Raw genomic sequence first — 19310 nt, forward strand, 5'->3', positions numbered from 1 at the left:
GGATGAAATAACAACCACATAAATAGAAAAATACTGGGAAGAAATAGACCAAAGATGATTTAAAGTTGTTTTCTTAGGAGTGATTTTAATACAAGTGGTTTTCATTTCCTTCTTTAAGAAATTTCATGTTAAAATTTCTAATCAATTATCTTTCTAACTACAAAAAGTTATCAGTAAAAGAAATAGATCTCCAAAGCACACATATTATGTGATTCTATTTATATGAGATATCCAGAACAGGTCAATCAATAGAAAAGACAGATCAGCGGTTGCTGAAGGCTAGGGAATGGGGAGTGAATGCTGAAGAGATTTCTTGCTGGCACGATGAAAATGTTCTAAAATTAGATTATAGCAATGCTACAAAACTCTGTATACTAAAAACCATTGAACTATATACACTTTAGACAGTATTATATGAAATGTAAAGTATATCTCAATAAAGCTATTTTAGGTATTTTAGATATTTTAAATGTTAGTAAAAATTATTTCATTACGAACTTTTTAACTTCAGCCCACAAACAGGCCTTCAGGGTTGTAGTTCTGGATATATCCCTAAATTTTTTTCTTTTCTCATAACAGTTCAACAAAAGACAATTAGCACAAAGTGTGAGAATAACGTACATTTCTTGACTCATAGGCTAAGTTACCTTAAGTTAAAATCCTTCTGGATTTACATATTAATATCTGTACTCTCCCTCTAACACACACACAAAATTCTTATATATTGTAAAACATGCAGTATTCCACAAAAAAATATGCTTATGGAGACTAGAACTCTTATTTTTACATGTCTCTCCTAAATAATACATCATTCTCAGTAATAACTCTCTAACCACACAGCTCTGAATTATCTAAATTCATATTTGTTATTGTGATGAAACCACATCGTCTCATATTGTTATGATGAAACACTCTCAAAATGGAAGTAAGCAGATCAACTACAAACTCACTTAAACTTGCTTAATATATGAATATGTTTAAACTTCAGATTCTGAAATTGTGCTGCCTTGGCTACTATGAATGCTAAACATGGGCTTCCTATTACCACAAGATAGAGATGGATGGATAGATGCATGCATGCATGCATAGGAGATTATAGAAAGATGAGATGAGATAATGGAGGGAAAGAAACAGAAGGGAAGAGAGAGAGAAAATACTGAGAATTTCAATTGGCAATGAAAAGCTACAAGAAGGCTGCTTAGGAGAAAAGATAACTTGGATCTAAAAGACGTGTAAAATGAAGTGGTTAAGAGGTGTAAGTTAAAATAGCACCATGATAACCAAAAAAGATCATTTCCCCACTTTATATTTTGCTTGAAGGCATTGTGAGCAATCTAAAGACAGAGGAGGAAGGGGGCATGGGGCTATTTTAAGCATAAACACAGTTTTTCAAATATCCATCATTTACTGAGAAAGAAATCCTAAATCTGTCCTATTTAAGACAACACTGATATATATTCCAGTTTGCTTGACAGGGAAAAGTGCCAAGAGTTTTAAAATTACAACTCAGCAATATGCCCTTAAGCTGAGTTGTCCTGACACAGGGTCACAGGGGTTGAAATACAGTCATATCCATCCCATTAACAAAGAAGTTATCATAAGCTCAAAAACTGATGTATATACAGCAATAAACTCTGCTCAGCCTTACACAAGGACCCAAAGGAGGAAAACATAAAAATAGAGAGTAGGGTAGCATCCAAATTTCAGACAACATAGTGGGCCTACTCTGAAATGTGGCACTGAATTTGGGGGAAGACAACCACCTAGTCATTCTTTTAAATACTGTTCACAGATGGACTAGTTTAAAATGCCAGCAAAACAAGAAGTTCAAGGGCAGAGAAATAGTGTAAGCTCTGGAACCACCTAAGCACTGGGATGAAGTGCAGACAATGCTCATGTCAAGGATCCTCTGCCATTTTTAATTCTGTAAGACTGAGAGAAATCACAGCTTCTCCATGTTTCATTTCTTCTGAAACATGGTTGTCTGCCTGCTTTACCTCTTGTGTTGTAATGGTCAAAAAGCGAATACTATTTGTGAAAACCATTCAGATACTAGAGAGAATTACAAAACAAAGAATCATACTTTCAAGTTAAAAATAGATTAAGAGTAGATGAGAACTCCCTGCATTTGAGATCCAGCTCTCTCTTTTCTTCCTGGTCTGGGATCTTCTAGGAGAAAACTGACTCTGTCTTAGTGTCTGTCTGCTTTTCAAGAACCTCCACAGTCAGGAACAGCCATCACTTAGATCAAGAAATACCGAAATAAAAACAGTTTTAGTCCAGCCATGGTTCCTGAAATTACTATATTTAAGGTTCTAGATTGATCTTAGCTGTTAAAATTCAGCCACACCTCATCCAGGGTTGGGAGAGCCAGTCTGCCAGACTCCTAGCAGCCCACCGCCACACAGGCCTCACCTGGCAGCAGGGGTGGACTGACGGCAGCAGGGCGCTGGTTGATGCTCTCCCCAGCCAGTGCTCTCCCAGTCACTAGTCCTATGTTTACAGCTTATCCCATGCTCCTCAACAACCTGGAACTAAAGCACACATGCAGTGTGCTACGGCCAGAGCCCGAGGATGGCTAATTCTGAACAAACAGCTTTAGCTACAGAAGATGAAAAGAGGGATCAACATTTCTTTCAGTGACTTATATGGTGTTTCCTTTACCAGTCCATGAATGACCTGGAGTCTCTTCGCCTCCTGTTCCTTTCTGCCAAGTGCAAGTCATTGACATTGAGGGAAAGCCAAGAGAGCAGCTTTTGAGGTAGAAAGGGAAAATGTAACCAGCCCCCCTCCATTTGGCTCCCCTTTAAGCCTGTGCAGATTTGTTAGATGGTTATGATAATCCAAAGAAAATATAGGTGGAAAGTAGCACGACTGAGCACCCACTATGTGCCGGGACATAGACTACATGTTTCTATACATTGACTTCACACAGCCAATCCCATTTATAATAATAACATAAATAAGAACCACTTTGTTAATAAACAGATCCCAAACTCACTAGAGAGAAATAGTTCTTATCCCATGAATCGCCTGTTTAACAACGGCAGATGCATGAGGGCAGTATTTACATGTGCCCCTCAGGCAGCAGGACACATGGATAAGACTGAAGACAGACAGACCTAGGTTCAAATTCCTGTTCAGTCACATTTGATCATGTACTCTTGAAACAGAAATGTTTACCACTTACAATTTCCAGTATGCTAAATAAGCATTTATATTACCAAAAACTCACAGCTTACGACAAACAAGCTAGATAAAGAGGATGTTGCTGTTATTACTTCTATACATTTATTATTTCTAAACCAGTGGTTCTCAACTGAGGCCTTTCCTCCCAAGGGACATTTGGCAATATCTACAGACACTGATAATTATTACATCTGGGGATGGCAATGCTACAGGCACCTAGGGGATAAAGACCAAAGGGGCCACTAAATTACATGTAATGGACAGACAGCCCTCAACGAAAAGGATTTTCTGGGCTAAGATGTTAATAATGCCAGTGTTAAGAAACTCTTCTCAAAGGAAATAAAATATTCAAAGTTGAAAACAGATGAATTTGTTGAGTCCAGTGTAACAGTATAGTATTTTACTTATTTAACAGAATTACAAGCAGAGCAATACATGAACAGACCTTAAAAATATTCATATACTTTGAGACAGACACTTTACTTTTAGGGAGTTATCCTCATGAAATAATAAGAAATGCACCCAAAGATTTATGCAAAAGTAAGTAGATTAGAAAATTAAAAACATCAAACAGGCAATTGTAGCTAGGGTGATTATAGGATAGGTGACTATATAATTTGTCATCTAAACTGGGATGGCTCTGGGAGTAAAGGGAGGTGCTTTAATAATTGTGCAAGGACAAGAGTCATAAATAAGGACTGTTCTAGACAAACCAATATATGGTCCCCTGATTGTAAAGGAATAGGGAAATAAAGGGTGTCATGTCCTAATTATGAAATGGTGTATGGCCAGAAAAAACATTTTAAAGTATACTTAACAACACAGCAAACTGATAGTGATATACATTAATGACAAAAGGCTGGATATAAAACTTATGTATCAAATTTTACAATATATATCTTTATAGGTTTTGAAAGAAGAATGGAAAGAAATACATCAAATGGTTAACATTGGTTCACTGGTTGTAGAGACTATGGCTGAGGTTCATGTTATTCTCTATATTCAAAATTGCTATAGTCATTTTTTGAAATTACAAATGTATCATGCTTCTTTAGGAAGAAATACAGTTAAGTCCCAGTTGATGAGGGGAAGTTATTCTTCCCAGAAGAATGCCACCTAATAAGTATAGCAGAAATTATATATAAATTAGGAAAATCACATGTTTTGCAACTCTTCATGATATGATTGTTTCAGGCAAGGATCATTGATGGATGCTAAAATCTTGAGGTGAAAGTTTGTTGGGTTATTCACAAGGTTCCAAGGTGTTATCCCACTGATTACTTGTGAACTGTAAAGTGAAAATGCCTTCACTGTAACGAGATCTGGTGGTCACCATATTAAGCAATGATCAAACTTAACATAATTTTAGTGGAAATCCTGGCAACCTTGAATATTTGTTGTGACATAGCCCTACTTTCAGTTTGTAGGAACTCCAGGGCACAGAAGAAGTAGGAAAACAACACCATGTGGGAGAAATCAGACAAATCTAAAATGTGGGGCCTTCTGCAAGACAACTGTCCTGCAATGTCTTCAAAAGGCAAAAGTTAGAAAGAAAGAAACTTCTAGATTAAAAGACACTAGAGAGACATAAAAGCCAAATGCAATCTCTGAACCTTATTTGAATTCTGGTTTTAAAAAAAGATATAAAAATCATTTTTAAACAAAATGAACAAGAAAGAAATAGACCCATAAATACAACAGACTGTTGCTTGGCATAAGGTAGGGGAGTGGGGAGATGGGTGAAATACGTGAAGGGGATAATTAGGTAGAAACTTCAAATTATAAAATAAATCAGTTATAGGAATGGAAGTACAGCATGGAGAATGTAACCAGCAATGCTGTAGTATCTTGGTATGGTGGCAGAGGGTAGATCTACCTGCCATGATGAGTATTTGGTAATGTGCATCACTGTCAAATCACTGTGTTGTACATATGAAATCAATATAATATTGTATATCAACTATATTCCAACAAAAAGAAATTTAAGTCATTTTTTTAGACAATTGGGGAAATTCAAAAATAACTTGGTTGTTTTCATTATATATATATATGTATAGAAGGAATTAGATATTTCTCTTAAATGTGATAGTATTGTGGTGATATGAAATATGGTGAATAATGTGATGTTTGTAATTTATTTTCAAGGTATTCAAAAAAGTATATATACAAAAAGTTATATAAGGCAAATACGTCAAATATGAACAATCGTTGAACCAATGTAATGAGTATACATGTATTCATATTGTATTGTTCGTTCAAACTTTCTGCATATTTGAAAAATGTTTAAATATAAAATTAAGGAAAAAAACAAACAGTTACATTCAGAGTAATATATCAAAATAATAAAACTACATTTAAAATAACATAATTGGTAATCCCAGAGTTGGTAATCCCATTATCTTTCCAGGTCCAGATGGATAATGGTCACACGGAACTGGAGAACCCGTAACAGCTTCCTAAGGTTTCAGAATCCTCCACAAGCTTCCAGACCAGCTCCTTGGGTTCCGCTTCCGCTGAGTTCCTCACTGCCTGTGATACATTACAGCTGCCCTCCTGTTCACCCTCAGGTGCTCCCACCTTTTCTACCTGCTCCATCTTTTGTGGTCCTTGTTTCCACAAGAATAACGGGAATACAGCATAAATCAGTCAGCAACTACCTTCTTGCTACAGCAGGACTCAGACTCAGTGCTTATCTGATTCTACAGGCCAAGTTGTTAACAACTAACCTAAGCCAGGTCCCAGAGTCAGCTATTCTCTAGAAAAACAAAGAACTGGGGAACCTTACCTGTCTCTTCAAGCTAAGTCTCTTCAACCTGTTCTCAAGCCCAGACTTGCCCTTGTTTCCACGCAGCTGCACCAATACCCACAACCAGCCTCCTCCTCCCAGTGATAATTTACCAGTATGTCCTCAGTGTTCCCAAGGCCCCCTTTTTTTGGGGGGGGTGGGACAGGGGACCAGTCTCCCTTCTTTTCTACCCTTGAAAACATGCACAGTAGAAACATTTAATTGTTTGTTGTTTTGCTTTAATAGGTTAATTTCTAATCACAATGGAGAAACAGACCTAAGGAAACTGGAAAAGAGAACAAATGCAGAAAAATTAGACCAATCTTAATGGAGTGGTCCCTAATCTATGTAATGAGGTAGGCCTACATTAAATTGCCAATATTCAACTCTTTTTGACTTAAAAAAAACACTAATTTCATATGGCTTAACCATATGAAATAGTTTCTGAATCCTTTTTGAGAGAGTAACAGAAAACTCCTCTGCTTTTGTATCCGGCACACCCATTCTTTGAATCCTGCCTTTAATATGCAATTAAGAAAACAATTTCTGTCTCTGGAAAATTCGTATCTCTAAGATGCTATGGACTGAATGTTCGTGTCGTCTCCAAATTCATATGATGAAACTCTAATCCTCAATGTGATAGCATTTGGATATAGGGTCTTTGAGGTGTAATTAGGTTATGAGAGTGAAGCACTCATTTGGGGATTAGTCTCTCTCTGGGTTTCTCTTTCTCTGTCCCCTTGTTCTTGCTCTCATGCTCTGCCTCAGATACAGCTAGAAGGCAGCTATCTACAAGAAGCCAGGAAACCGGCTGCTGGCAAATCTCAGATTTACTAGCCTCCAGAACTGTGCAAAATAAATGCTTATTGTTTAAGCCACCCAGCTTATGGTATTTTTGTTATAGCAGGCCAGACGGAATTAGACAAAGGATGTCCAGAGTGATCAATGCCCATTACTCCAAATCTCTACTTCACATAGCAATGAGCACATGTCCTCAAAAAAGAAAAAAGAAAAGGAAGTTTAACAGGTTGGGAGTTCTTTTCCTAGGACTTCTGTACATCCTCTTGATATTTTCCTTTGCCTTATCTGACAAGGGCCAGATGTGTCATACTCTGACACAAAGACAGAAAGCCAAGAGAGCATTGAAACTGGTCTACACTTGGGAACAAAATATACAAAAGCAACAGAATGCTTTTTTTTAAAAGGATTTCTAAACCTAAGAATGAATTATTGGCCTGATACCACTAATCCTGAAAGAAAGTATATCTGGTCCTATATGAGGATTCAAATTTTTCTTTACCACACATTTTGGTTGATAACATTTCCAAGGAGCAATTTTACTTCTTTCATTTTAAATTGATTTCTCTTTTTAGCAAGACTGTACTTTTTGATAGCTCTGAGACAAAGAATTCATTTAATTTTACTTCATTTAATCAATGCCTACAAGACCCTCTCAGGCAATGGATCACCCTTGCTATCCATTAAGCACTTTTCTAGGCTGTTCACTGACCTTTTGTGTCCCATGTAATATTGCAGCACTTTTAGTTAGTCTTACATGAAATGTTTTTGCCATTTTCTACCTTTGCTCTTTCTGTCATTTTTAAACTCAACTTCACTCTACAATTTCTCAGCTTCTCTTTTGATCTTGACATATATTATGTGGCTTTTGTGCCCTTAATTACTTTTTGCACTTTGGTGTTGATCCATGCTGGTCTTTTCTCACACTACTGTACTGATTGCTGTACAGCAAGCCTCCTCCCCTCCAAGGACACTGTCTTTAAACTGTTTTCTTTGCTTCCAATGCCGAGAATCACTGAATTCTTTTCTACTAATAATTCCCAGGAAATCTCAGCCTATCCCTAGTTGTGGCAACCAAGATGTATTCACTAGAATCATAATTACTTCTCTTCTCAACATTAACTCTCTGTACTCAAGTTCGAAAAAGAAATCACATTGACAAAGGGTAGAAAAGACGTGTGTCAAGAGGAGAAAAGATATTTGCAGGAAACAACAAAAAAAAAGAATTTACAAAGCTACAGAAAGAGGAAATAAAAAGTTTCTTAAAGAATTATAAATGGGAAATATCAAGTTAAAGTACAATATAAACACTTCAATCTTATAAAAAAGTAAATAACTTTAATGTCTAGTGTGCCAGATACAAAAGCACCAGTTATTAAGAGTGCCATCATTTGTTACATACAGGTTACCATCTTCTCATACGTGAACTTCTGGAACAGTCTCCCACAGAGCTCATTCTCCCCAGTACGATCTCCCTCCAACCCATTTTCCAGAAAGCCATCACAGTCATTGTCTGAAAATGCACATCCAACATTTCTTTGCTGAAAAACCTTTCAAGGGCTCTCTAGTCCATCTAGAATAAAGCCCAAATGCTTATAAACACCTACATGTCTGGTCGTCTGTGTTTACTTTTCTAGCCTCATTTCTAGCCATTTCTCTTTTTTCCCAAGATTTGTATGCTCTAAACAAAACATTGCTTATGATCTTCCTCTGGGCTTCTCTATGCTTTTTAAACCCTTCCCAGAATGCTCCAACTCCTCTTGATCTGTCCAATGCCTATTCTTCCTTCATGTAGATGCCTCTTTATACCTGACTCCTTAACTAAACGTTAAGTGCCCCCTTCTATATACTGCCATGGTTTACTGTATTTCTCTTATAATAGCATATAATATTACATTATATTATCTTGTTTACTTATCTGTAAACCACTCTAGTTAGCAAGCAGTATGATGGCAATGATACTGTTTTTCTTTCTTGCCCTGGTATTCTAGTGCCCAGCACAGAACCTGGTACCTGATGTCTGATAAGCCCTTTATTAGATAATGTTATACAAATATTTAGGTGAAGGGATCATCTGGTGACCCAAAGCTTAATTTAAACCTCTAATTCCAATCCTGGTTGAAAATCTTTCTAGAATAAGTGCTGGCAATCCTTAGCACATACATTAAATAAATGAGGCTCATTAAGTTATCTTTGGCATGTGGAACAACTCCTGCCTCTATTTTATCTTCCCTACTGACTATGAGGGCCCAGAGTTGGTACAAGCCACCCATGCTATCCAAAATTCAGCATCCAGTGTTCTCAGTGCACCCACCTAGGCCTCATTGCCTAGAGCAGTCACTCAGCTACCACAGTCTCCCACATCTCACTCAGCTGAAGAATCAGGGTTGCCTACACAGTGGCATGTCCCATCATTGACAGCCGGACAATAGGACGGATCAAGCTTCGTAGCACTTCTCTTAAAGACTGCCAACCTCTACATATTCTGTAATGAATCAGTGCACTTCTCTGTCTCAGTAAATCTAGTACAATAAGAAAAATTGAATTTCTTAGGGATGATTTAGCAGCTCATAATATCTCAGGATCATCCTTCTAGTCATAGTGTTCTGGGAACTACAGATTTCAGAGATGGAGAAAAATGGGTTGAAACTATACAGACCCTCTCTAGAAGTTTCTGAAATGAAAATCTACTAGATTTAATATATTCTGCTTGGTTTTAAAATTTTCTCTCCCTTCTCCTCAAAATTTCTTCTGTGAGTATAGGAAATTCTGTCAACTAAGGGTATAATGAAAAGAAACCAAATTGAATCAGATTTTGAAATGTTTACTTATCCAAGTTTTACCCATTAAAGTAATATCAAAATTTTCAAGAGAAAAATTCCTAAGAAAATCATACTGATGTCATAACTAAAAATAACAGTACTTCCTTGATTTTGCAAGAAATTAAGTTTTTCAAATGTTAGGAAAAAGGAATAGAAAATAAAGCCTTTGAGCATTTGAAGGGACATATCCAAATCAAAAATACTTTCCACTAGTTTATTAAATGTGATGTGGCTCACAGCCCAGTGTAAGGATATCACTGCTAAATTATCTTGGATCATCTTACTACTAAGAGTAATAGGTATTCTGTCACCCTCCCCCCCAAAAAAGTGAAATTTCATGTCAAGGATACATAAAAGTAAAACAAAGTATTATCCGAAATATTTGAAATTTATTGGTGAGTGACTTAAAATCAAATGCTTTCTGAGTTATAAAGTGTGGAATAATCAACCTGTCAGGGTTAAAATGGACCATGAATATTCAAAAAGAGCTTCAATAGAAATAAACTGAAGAAAAGGCATTTGGGCTGTTCTAAATCTAAAACAACCCTAGTTTCCAAATAAATCTGTTCACTTGCTTCTTTTTATCTTTGAAATTTGCCGACAAATGTTACAGCTCATAATTATCAATCAAACTTCCATCTTCCTTCTTTGTTCACTAAGTAATTGCTCTCAGTCATACCTCCTCAATTCCTACCACAAAATAAACTTTGGTGTGTTACCAGCGACCCTCACATTTTCCAGCATCTCCTCCTCATTTCCATCAGACACTATAACCAGCAACTAACTCTTGAATGTTTTTCCCAGACCAGCAGTGACAGAAGCAACAGACCGAGGTCCTATGACCCTGTCCAAACAGGGCTCAGCCAATGAAAGGGTCAGAAGTGAAGTCACTTACCTGGACCAGTAATGGAAAGGTTGGGCATCTGAACAGATAAGTAAGGGGTATTAAATTTTAGAAGTGAAAGATGGTTTCCTGCCCAGGAGCTGGAATATCTTATAAGTCTGGAACCCTCATAATCACAAAGGACCCATTATGGCTGTATTTTGTATAGTGCTGCAGAAAGTAGTAACATGGGAAGATGCCCCCCCAAACTAGGTTCCATGATCAATAAATGTAGAAGCAGCCATATAATATAGCTTTTCTCATGAAGATTCAAAAAGTACAATAGCATATTAAAAGATAAAATAAGTCTGGCCATAAAGAAGCCTGTTTAACTTTGTTTAACCCAGTATTTGCCAAACCTTTTTGAGCACTGAACACACCTATTAAGATCCCAGAGAACTAGAATCCCAAGGAATAGGTTTAAGAAAAAGCTGACCTGCCCAGACATTCATACATTCTGCTTTGTCTCAATTCCCTTGGGCTACCCTATAAGCCCAGACATGGGTCATATGATATCATAATGCACTGCTTCTTAACCTTCTATGTTCACACAGTTCACTCGGGATCTTGTAAAAACGTAAGGTCTGATTCAGTAGGTCAGATGTAGGGGCTGAGAACTGAATTTCCAATAAGGTTTCTAGTGATGCTGATATTGGTAGTCTCTACCACACTTTGAGTAGCAAGGCTCTGCAGGAACATTGCTATAGGAAAATCACATGTCCAATCTCTTTATCTTACCTTTCCAAATAATGAATCCTCTTAAAATATTACTTTCAATATATATCATTTTAACGGTCAAAAACCTTCAGTGGTTCCCTATTACCTTCAACATTAGTAACTCAACAATAGATGTTTATTGAACCTTTATTATGTGGCAACTGTATTAACACACCCCTGACCGTATATAGCCAAGAATCAAGTGGGTAAGAAACAATGTGCAGAATGCTAGGAACCAAAAAAAGAAGGGAATAGATAATTGCTTGAGATCTGTTTCCTCATCTGTAAAATGAAGGTTAAACTAGACCGGTAGTACTTAATCCTCCATGTCCATCCAGATAGAGTCTCAGCCCAGACCAGTGAAATGTAGGCTCTCAGTTCCTTTTGCAGAAGGGCATGGGTGGTTCTTAAAATCTCTCCAGGTGATTCTAACCAGCAGCCAGGTGTAAGAACCACTGGACTAACCAATGATTCCCAAAGTGTTGCCCAGACCACTGGAAACTTGTTGGAATGCAGAAAATGACCCAAGAAGATGTCAAGTTCAGAGATGGCACACTAGGGGCTTTCTTGACCCCAGTCCTCCTGTCAACTGAGTCTAGAAGAGGCTCGCTATCATCCCTAGTGTGGCCCTCTATGCAGACATCACCCATTGACCAGAGCTGGCAGAAAAGGGCACACCTATTTGCCCTCCAACCTGGTCTAAACATCCTGGTTCTAAAACAAAGGAAATTGATGATAGGAAATGTAAAGTGACTGGTCCAGGCCCACATATGGTAGCAGACCAAGAACAGAACCAGCCTCCAGACTCCTCATCCAGAACTCTCTCCACCGCCCCCTCCTAAATCACATCTCAAATTCAGTATTTAAATTTCCATTCTAAAGCAATCAAAACACAGGAAGCAAACCCTTGACAGAGAGTTTTTATATTAATGCTCATGAATATAATATTGAAACAAAAAATGACAGCTTGAAGTCAAGTGATAGAGCTGGTTGGTCTGTTGTTTTTCAGTTGAGTTTATTTACCTAAGCCTAGAATGTGTCATGACTGTAAATAGACAAAACAATATTTTAATTTCACTGTCCTAGAAAAAGACAAGGGAAACAGTCTTTATTAATAGGAACTGGGCTCAAATCCAGTCCCAAAATAACTGAGACTACTGAATCAACTTCTTAAAGGTGACCTTTCTCTCATTAATGGCAAAGCATTATTTTAAATATAGTTTAATTTTAAAATTTAAATTACCAGAAAACATAATTGAAGGAATATGAAAAAAGAGGTAAGGGAGACAAACAACTATTTTAATATAAATAATGATCATTTCCTCATCATAGAAATTACAACCACATTTTGGAATTATGACTTTCCAGAACCTCTCTCTAAAGTGCAGTTTTTAAATATTACAAGCACTTTTTTAACTAAGTTGGAATGAAACTGACTTCTCAAGCCAATTGATAAATCTGTCCTAAATCTCATTTTTAGACCTACTATAATTGAGGTTGCTTTTCTGGGAGAAATCATCATCTAGTACAATTAGAGACTGCCTCTGGCACTGTCTGCCTCACCCAAGGAAACCAGGATGGCAACTGACAGTTCGCAGAGTTAATCCATTTTAGCAACCATGTTACTCAATTACAAGGGACCAGCAACTGGTCCAGTAGCCCTGCCCTTTCACTCTGAGAAGATGAGCCTGACTCATATTTGAGGGGAGGATGAGGAAAGCATCAAACACAGAATCTCTTCTCTTCCACATGTACCCTGCCACCACGCTGGAGGAGGAGGGGGGACTGCTCAAACAGCCAGAGGAAATTCAGGGCCTGTGCTGCCCGTCTCCACGAAAAAGGGCAGTCAGTTCAAAGGCTCTCCTAGAGTCTGGATGTTTACAGGAACAATCCCAATGGGCCTCAGAAAAATCTAGCCACAAGTTGCCACAAGTTGATGCTCTCTGAGAGAGCTCCAGAAGGCTGGAGTGATTCTCACCTCAGTGCCCTTTGTCAGTTGAGATCACTGGTGTTCCATGAATTGGGTGAAAACAAGAATGAAGCCAAGAGCTCTGGTCAGACCCCATCATGCCAGCCCAGACATGGGTTCTCTAGGCAGACAAGATAGCCAGGACAAATCATAACTGCTGGTAAGGAGACCAGTAGTTCCTGAAGAATGTAGGTGAAACACTAGAGCACTCTGCTTTCTAGCCTAGTCCTTCCAAAAATTCAGAATGCTACCCTTGCATTACATTATTGAATCATTTTTTTAAACAACCCACTTACTCAGCTGGAAAAGGGGAAAATGATTTGGAATCAGTTTTGCCACTTCCTAGCTCTGTGACCATGAATAAATTACTTTGAGCTTTTATAAAATAATCACAATCTCTTTTTAAAATAATGATAATAACACTTATTTCACAATGTAATTCTGAGGATTATATGAAAAATATAGAAAAAGCATAAAAATGCTTGCTCTATGATAGAAACTAAGTATTAATTTCCTTCTCTGTTTACTCTTTTCTTATGAAAATAAAATCTGTCAAAATACTTTTGAATGGTGCATATGGCTTAAAAAAATTATACCATGCCAATGTCTTATCTATGCAACTGTAGTTCATTTTGCTAATTTGAAGCAACTATTATTTATGTTTATGGTTATATATAAAATTTGAATGAATGACAACTCTGTGGAGTCATCCAGTTGAACAATTAAAATTGGTAGCCATAATCTGGATCTCTTTTTCCAGAAACACATTGTAACTTTCTCTTCTAATCTAATCAATCGCTCTATGGTAGCAAAGAAAATGAGATGATCTACCCTCTTCAGTTGGGTAATAGCAATATTTTCTGGCCTCTTTTCCATGGAGTCATCTTCTTTTATGTTAGATAACATGCATCTCTTGAAATATTTCTGCTTATCTGTCTTCCAGAGCCTGCTTATGGTCTCTAATATTGCAAGTATAGCAAGACAGTGTTAAGAGCAAATGCATATAGTCTTGCAAAAAAAAAGAGAGGAAGAAAGACATGTTTGATACGTCTGAGAGAGTAGGCAAAAACAGTCTTATGGCCAAGAACAACAGCAGGCTTGTCCATCTGTCCATCATAAAATGGAGTTGTGCCCACTAGTTATCAACAGGAGGTGGCTATGTGGGCATCATACTAAAATAGAATTTCTGTCATCAGGAAGACAAGATAAAAAGGGAAGATAAGGATTAACTGTTTCAGAATCAATTTCTGATATACAATCATGATGTATGCAAAGAATTGCTGCATATTACTCACAGACTACAAAACTTTCATTTATTCATTAAACATTTTCTGGGTGTCTTTTAGAAGCCAGGGACATAGTGCTAGCAACTATGGATACCAAGAATAATTTCCTTCTTTTAAGAACTCTGTTTCATGAGAGGGACAGAGAAGTAAGCAACTAATTATAATGCGGTAAGATGACAGCTAATATATATATATATATACAATGTGCCACAGGAGCCCAAAGAAAGAAGTAATTAACTATGCAAAAATATGGTAACTTTACAAATTTTAATCTCCGTAATATTCCAGTCTTGTTCATACATGCTACAGAGGTGAGGCCAAGCACAGAAGTCAAATAGAAAATCCAAGAATAAACAGATGAGTCTTCATCAAGTCTCTTAGGGTAGAAAGAAATGTTATGCCTTTGCCTTCATTTATTGCAGTCATTTTTTAAAAATGTTTAATTTTTTTATATGATTTTTAATCTTATTAACTCCATCTAAACATGTAAATTTCTATTTTCTGTAATATAAGTATGTTCCAGAATGTGGCCATTGGACAATAGAAATGGATATACATGTAGACGTAGATACATACATAGATGTAGAGATAAGTGTAGAAATAGCTTCCTAGCTTCTGGAAATGAGTTAAATATAATTCTTAAATTTTACAATGAATATTTTCTTTAAGGCAATTTCCTATTAGAAAAGTGAATATAAAGCATTTATTGGCACTTAGCAAAATTAAGATGTCAATACAAATAAATCCCCAGTGTTCTTTAAGACATACTATAAAGACTGCTTTTCAATTGCTAAAGTGAATAAAGAGTGAACAGAGGAACCTCCATTTAAGGTAGACAGTCTGAGTTAACTATCAGCTTGAAAAGCCTATTTAAATGTTTACTGGCTTTGCTGCTAACACAGGCACTTGGAAACATAAAATTCACATCAGTTTCAAATGAAGTATATTATTCCTCTGTGAGGCAATTTTTGGTGCTACGTGATTTACCCAAGTCCCATCTTGGTTATCTCTGGCATTGGTGTTCCTCTCGTTGTCCCTGGAGTCATACATTGCCCTGTAGCTACATGCACAAAACTACTGGTGTTCCCCCTTCATGGCCCCTCCCCCAGCCACAGGAGACAATGGCACATTCTGAAATGCAGCAGGGAGCATTAGCTTCTTCAGGTGCACCAGGCCCACCCAGAGTCTGGGTTAGCCTTGAAGGACCCACTCTAGAGAATAACAGCCATCACTCTTCCTGCCTCTGTCTTGATGTCCTGTCCTGGTGGCTGTCAAAACGGATGCGCTATAATCCTGACACTCAAGAGAACATAGTCACATTGTTACTGTCGTTCATTAATTTAACAAGACATGAAAGTCTTAAATTATATCTCTCATCTCTACTTCAGTCATAGTTAATATTTTCCACATGCCAAAATTTAATTTGTACCTGACTTATGTATATAATGAAAACCACAGTGCATGCAAATAGATATTTGTTTAATGTTTTTATTCTGTCCATCTGTCAATTCTGTATAAGTAATTCCTGGTCACTGTTCCTGATGTGATTCTCTTATTATGACACCTAGTATAGCTTCACATGTAACGTATGTTTACTGAGTATTTTCTATTGATAGTTGTGGTGCTGGTAATGCCACAGCTTTCTGTTCTACTCGACACACAAACAAGTGTCCTATGAATGGACGAGCTTTTTCCAAGATCAATGCAATTTTTTTTAACTTTCTGTTATAGTAGATTTCTAATCATCATGGTTTTTTCCATCTATTGCATGTATATAAAAACTTCCCAAAAATGGGATTAAAAAATAGAAAGTTAATGTCCTTATAGAGTAAGTTAAGTAATGACTCAAGCCCAAGGAGTCTGACTTACAAACACTATAAAGTCATTGATTAACTTAAGGTCAAAGACATGTAAGCTGACTGACCTTAAATGGAAGCCAACAGAAACAACAATTAACAGAAGTTAAAGAAAAAAAGGTAGATTTTACTGTGAAAGAAATGGCTTCTTTACAGTAGTGAAAGTTGTGATACCCCTTCAAAGTTAACTAATAGCCAATATTCAGAAAAGAGAGACAAATATTAAATGAGCAACATGGAAAAAGGCTAGGGTTAACACTCAAGTTAGGAGTGGACCATGGTTCCAACATTCCATGAACATGCCAATTGAATAGTTTTGAGAAGTTACTTTCCCTTAAAACATTGTTAGACGTGGCAGCAATGCTCTGTTCTCTGCACACATAGGCCAGTCTAAACCACAATATAGTTGAAGTGTAATAAGACCCTGGTAATTCTCCTGCAAATACACTTAACTATTTGTGACTCAGTTCTAAATTTCTATTTGTGAACAATAATAAAAACCACCATTTTATACAGCATATACATACTTTTTAGGCACTGTGCCAATTTAATCCTTACTTTGGCCTGTGAGATAATTGTTATTCTCTTTTATAGATATACAAACAGACCTAAAAAATGAATCTAAATCTACCTTAGGTATGAATACATTAAAAACACTGTATATTTGCATAAGAGAAAATGTCCTTTAAGTTGGCCATTCCCCAGGTTTCATACTTGACCAATTTTAATCCCCACTTACAAGGCGGAGGGTTGGGATGCACACAGAATCCCCTGTAACACATTTGTAGGAGCAGGGGTCCCTGTCAGTGACACCCCCATGGTACAAAGCATTTACAGAATTCAGGAGCCTATGTAGATTTAGACAAATTTTGGGTCCCTTTTTTAAATGTCTTGTTAAACCTTTAGATCCTATTTTTAATAACCCTTTAAAGCTTTTAAAAATACTCAGCCAAAGATCAAAGCTTTGCTTAGTTTTAAGCTATATATTCCATAAATTCTATTTTAACTTAAGCAACATTTTACTTTTTTTCATAGCAAGGAATACAGTTTCCTTCATAAAGTAATAAAACTGCCCTTAAGGAAATTAGTATTCACTTTCAATAAACATTTACTAAGTAACCACCTTTTCAAAGTTAAAGGCTAGGCCTGAAGAGGGTAAAAAGATGGATGAGTCTGTGCCTGCCAGGGGCTTGAGACCTAATTATGGAGACAAATAACAGGAATCAGGGCCCAAACTGAAATGGAGCCTCACGGTCCCTCTCCAAGGAACAACTGATTCCATATTGCTTCTCTAAGGAGCAAGCTCTGTCATTATCTCAATATGAGAAAGGAGGCTGAAACAGTAATTCTGTAAAATAAATATTAAAGATTCTGGTAGTAGCAATAACTCTTGAGGTGGAGGGAGTGATGCAGGAGAAGGGAGCAGTTTGAGAACTGGCCGGAGTGTGCATGTGGATGTGCTTTTACAAACCACACAGCCCCCGCCCACTGCACCCTCCCCAGAATCACTGCTGTGGGGAGCCACCAGGCACAGGAGGGAGGATGCCATGCAGCTCCGAGGTCTTGAGACAGGAAAAAATTGAGAACCACAATGTCTAACTTGCTGCAGTTTTTCAAGTGCAGCTCCTCATGACACCATAGTGTCTATTTATCTTTCCCTTTGTCCTTATTTAATATTGAGTGAACAATATTTTCACCGAAGTCCAGAGAAGAGGGACTTAATTTGAGGAGGTGATTACCTTCGTCACTCATTAGGATAAGAGGCTGTCTCTTCAGAACACCTGAATCATGGCAAAGTTGAGTTGCTTAGAAAAGGGTCTGTGATAAAAAAACAAGTATGCATATGGTTATTTAAAGTAAATGATTTTAATTTATTAAAAATCCATGTTTTAGGAATAATCTACTCCCATAATCTACTATTAGATTAACACTAACTAAAAACCCAAAGAATTAGCTTAATTCTCTTCTAATACATAATATATTGGACATTATCTACTTTTTATATGGGTCTTCATTCTCTTCTTTACTACTAAAATAAAATAAAATTCTCATTGTCACAGCCTCTTAAATCTGTCTGTATTTTTTATTATCTACTCTCACACTTCACATCCACCTGTAAAATGCATCCCTAACCAGTTAATATCTCTATCTTAACTTCATCGACATGCACCCTTTTTCACCATTTAAATTTATGTTTTTATGTTTAGCTGCCACACTACTCAACAAACTGGTTGTGACAGATGGCACTTTTCTTTGAGTTTACCCTTTAATTTCCTAATTTTAGGGAGTGTTCTGTTGTTTTTTAATGATTATACAACACATAACTCATTATAAAAATATGTTACAGAAAAGCATTTTTAAAATGAAAGGGAAAGCTACTTAATTTTACTATGTAGAAATCACTACTAGAATTTTGTAATTTTTCCTCTCAGTCCTTTTTCTATGTATGTTTTTTAGCTTTTTATTTTGAAATAATTTTAGACTTACAGAAAAATTGCAAAAATAGAACAAGTTCTCTGTACTTTTCACAAAGCTTCTCCTACTGTTAACATCTTCTATTACTATTGAATCATTATTAAAATATGTATATATTTTGAGACTGAAATTGTATATTTTGTTTATTGCTGCTTACATTTAATGTGATAGTATAAGCATTTCTATTATTTAAAATTTTTCAATATTCAACATCATTTTAATATCTAAGTAATGTCATAGATCATCAATTTGTATATTTTACTTATCACCACACTGTTGAATAATTAGATTCCTTGCAGTTTTTTCCATCATTAAAAATCCTCATCAACACAAGTCAATTTTTTTAATCATCTGCTAATATTACAGGTCAAAAATGATCTCTTATTTTTAATTGCTTGTTTAGTCATTGTTGAAGGTGAACATTTTAGGTGTTTATTATTCATTTCTATTTCATCTACTGTAAATTATTTGGGCTCTTTGCCCACGTACTTATGGGTATCTGAATGTATTATAAATTTGTGTAAAGCTTG

The 19310-nt window shown here is 36.5% G+C and overlaps 1 protein-coding gene across 4 annotated transcripts in view; it reads right to left on the bottom strand.

The window, feature by feature from the left end:
• SLC44A5 (solute carrier family 44 member 5) overlaps positions 1-19310 on the bottom strand; it is a 359314-nt gene that overhangs the window by 240238 nt on the left and 99766 nt on the right. For 2 of the 4 annotated variants that reach the window (XM_073234137.1, XM_073234138.1), the window contains exon 2: positions 18045-18123. The exons of the other annotated variants lie outside the window; for them this stretch is intronic. In XM_073234137.1, the coding sequence (XP_073090238.1) occupies positions 18045-18057 (13 nt within the window). In that variant the 5' untranslated portion in view covers positions 18058-18123. The remainder of the gene's footprint in view (positions 1-18044; positions 18124-19310) is intronic. 4 annotated transcript variants of the gene reach the window in all.

Source organism: Manis javanica, chromosome 4, assembly GCF_040802235.1.
Source record: "Manis javanica isolate MJ-LG chromosome 4, MJ_LKY, whole genome shotgun sequence".
Lineage (NCBI taxonomy): Eukaryota > Metazoa > Chordata > Mammalia > Pholidota > Manidae > Manis > Manis javanica.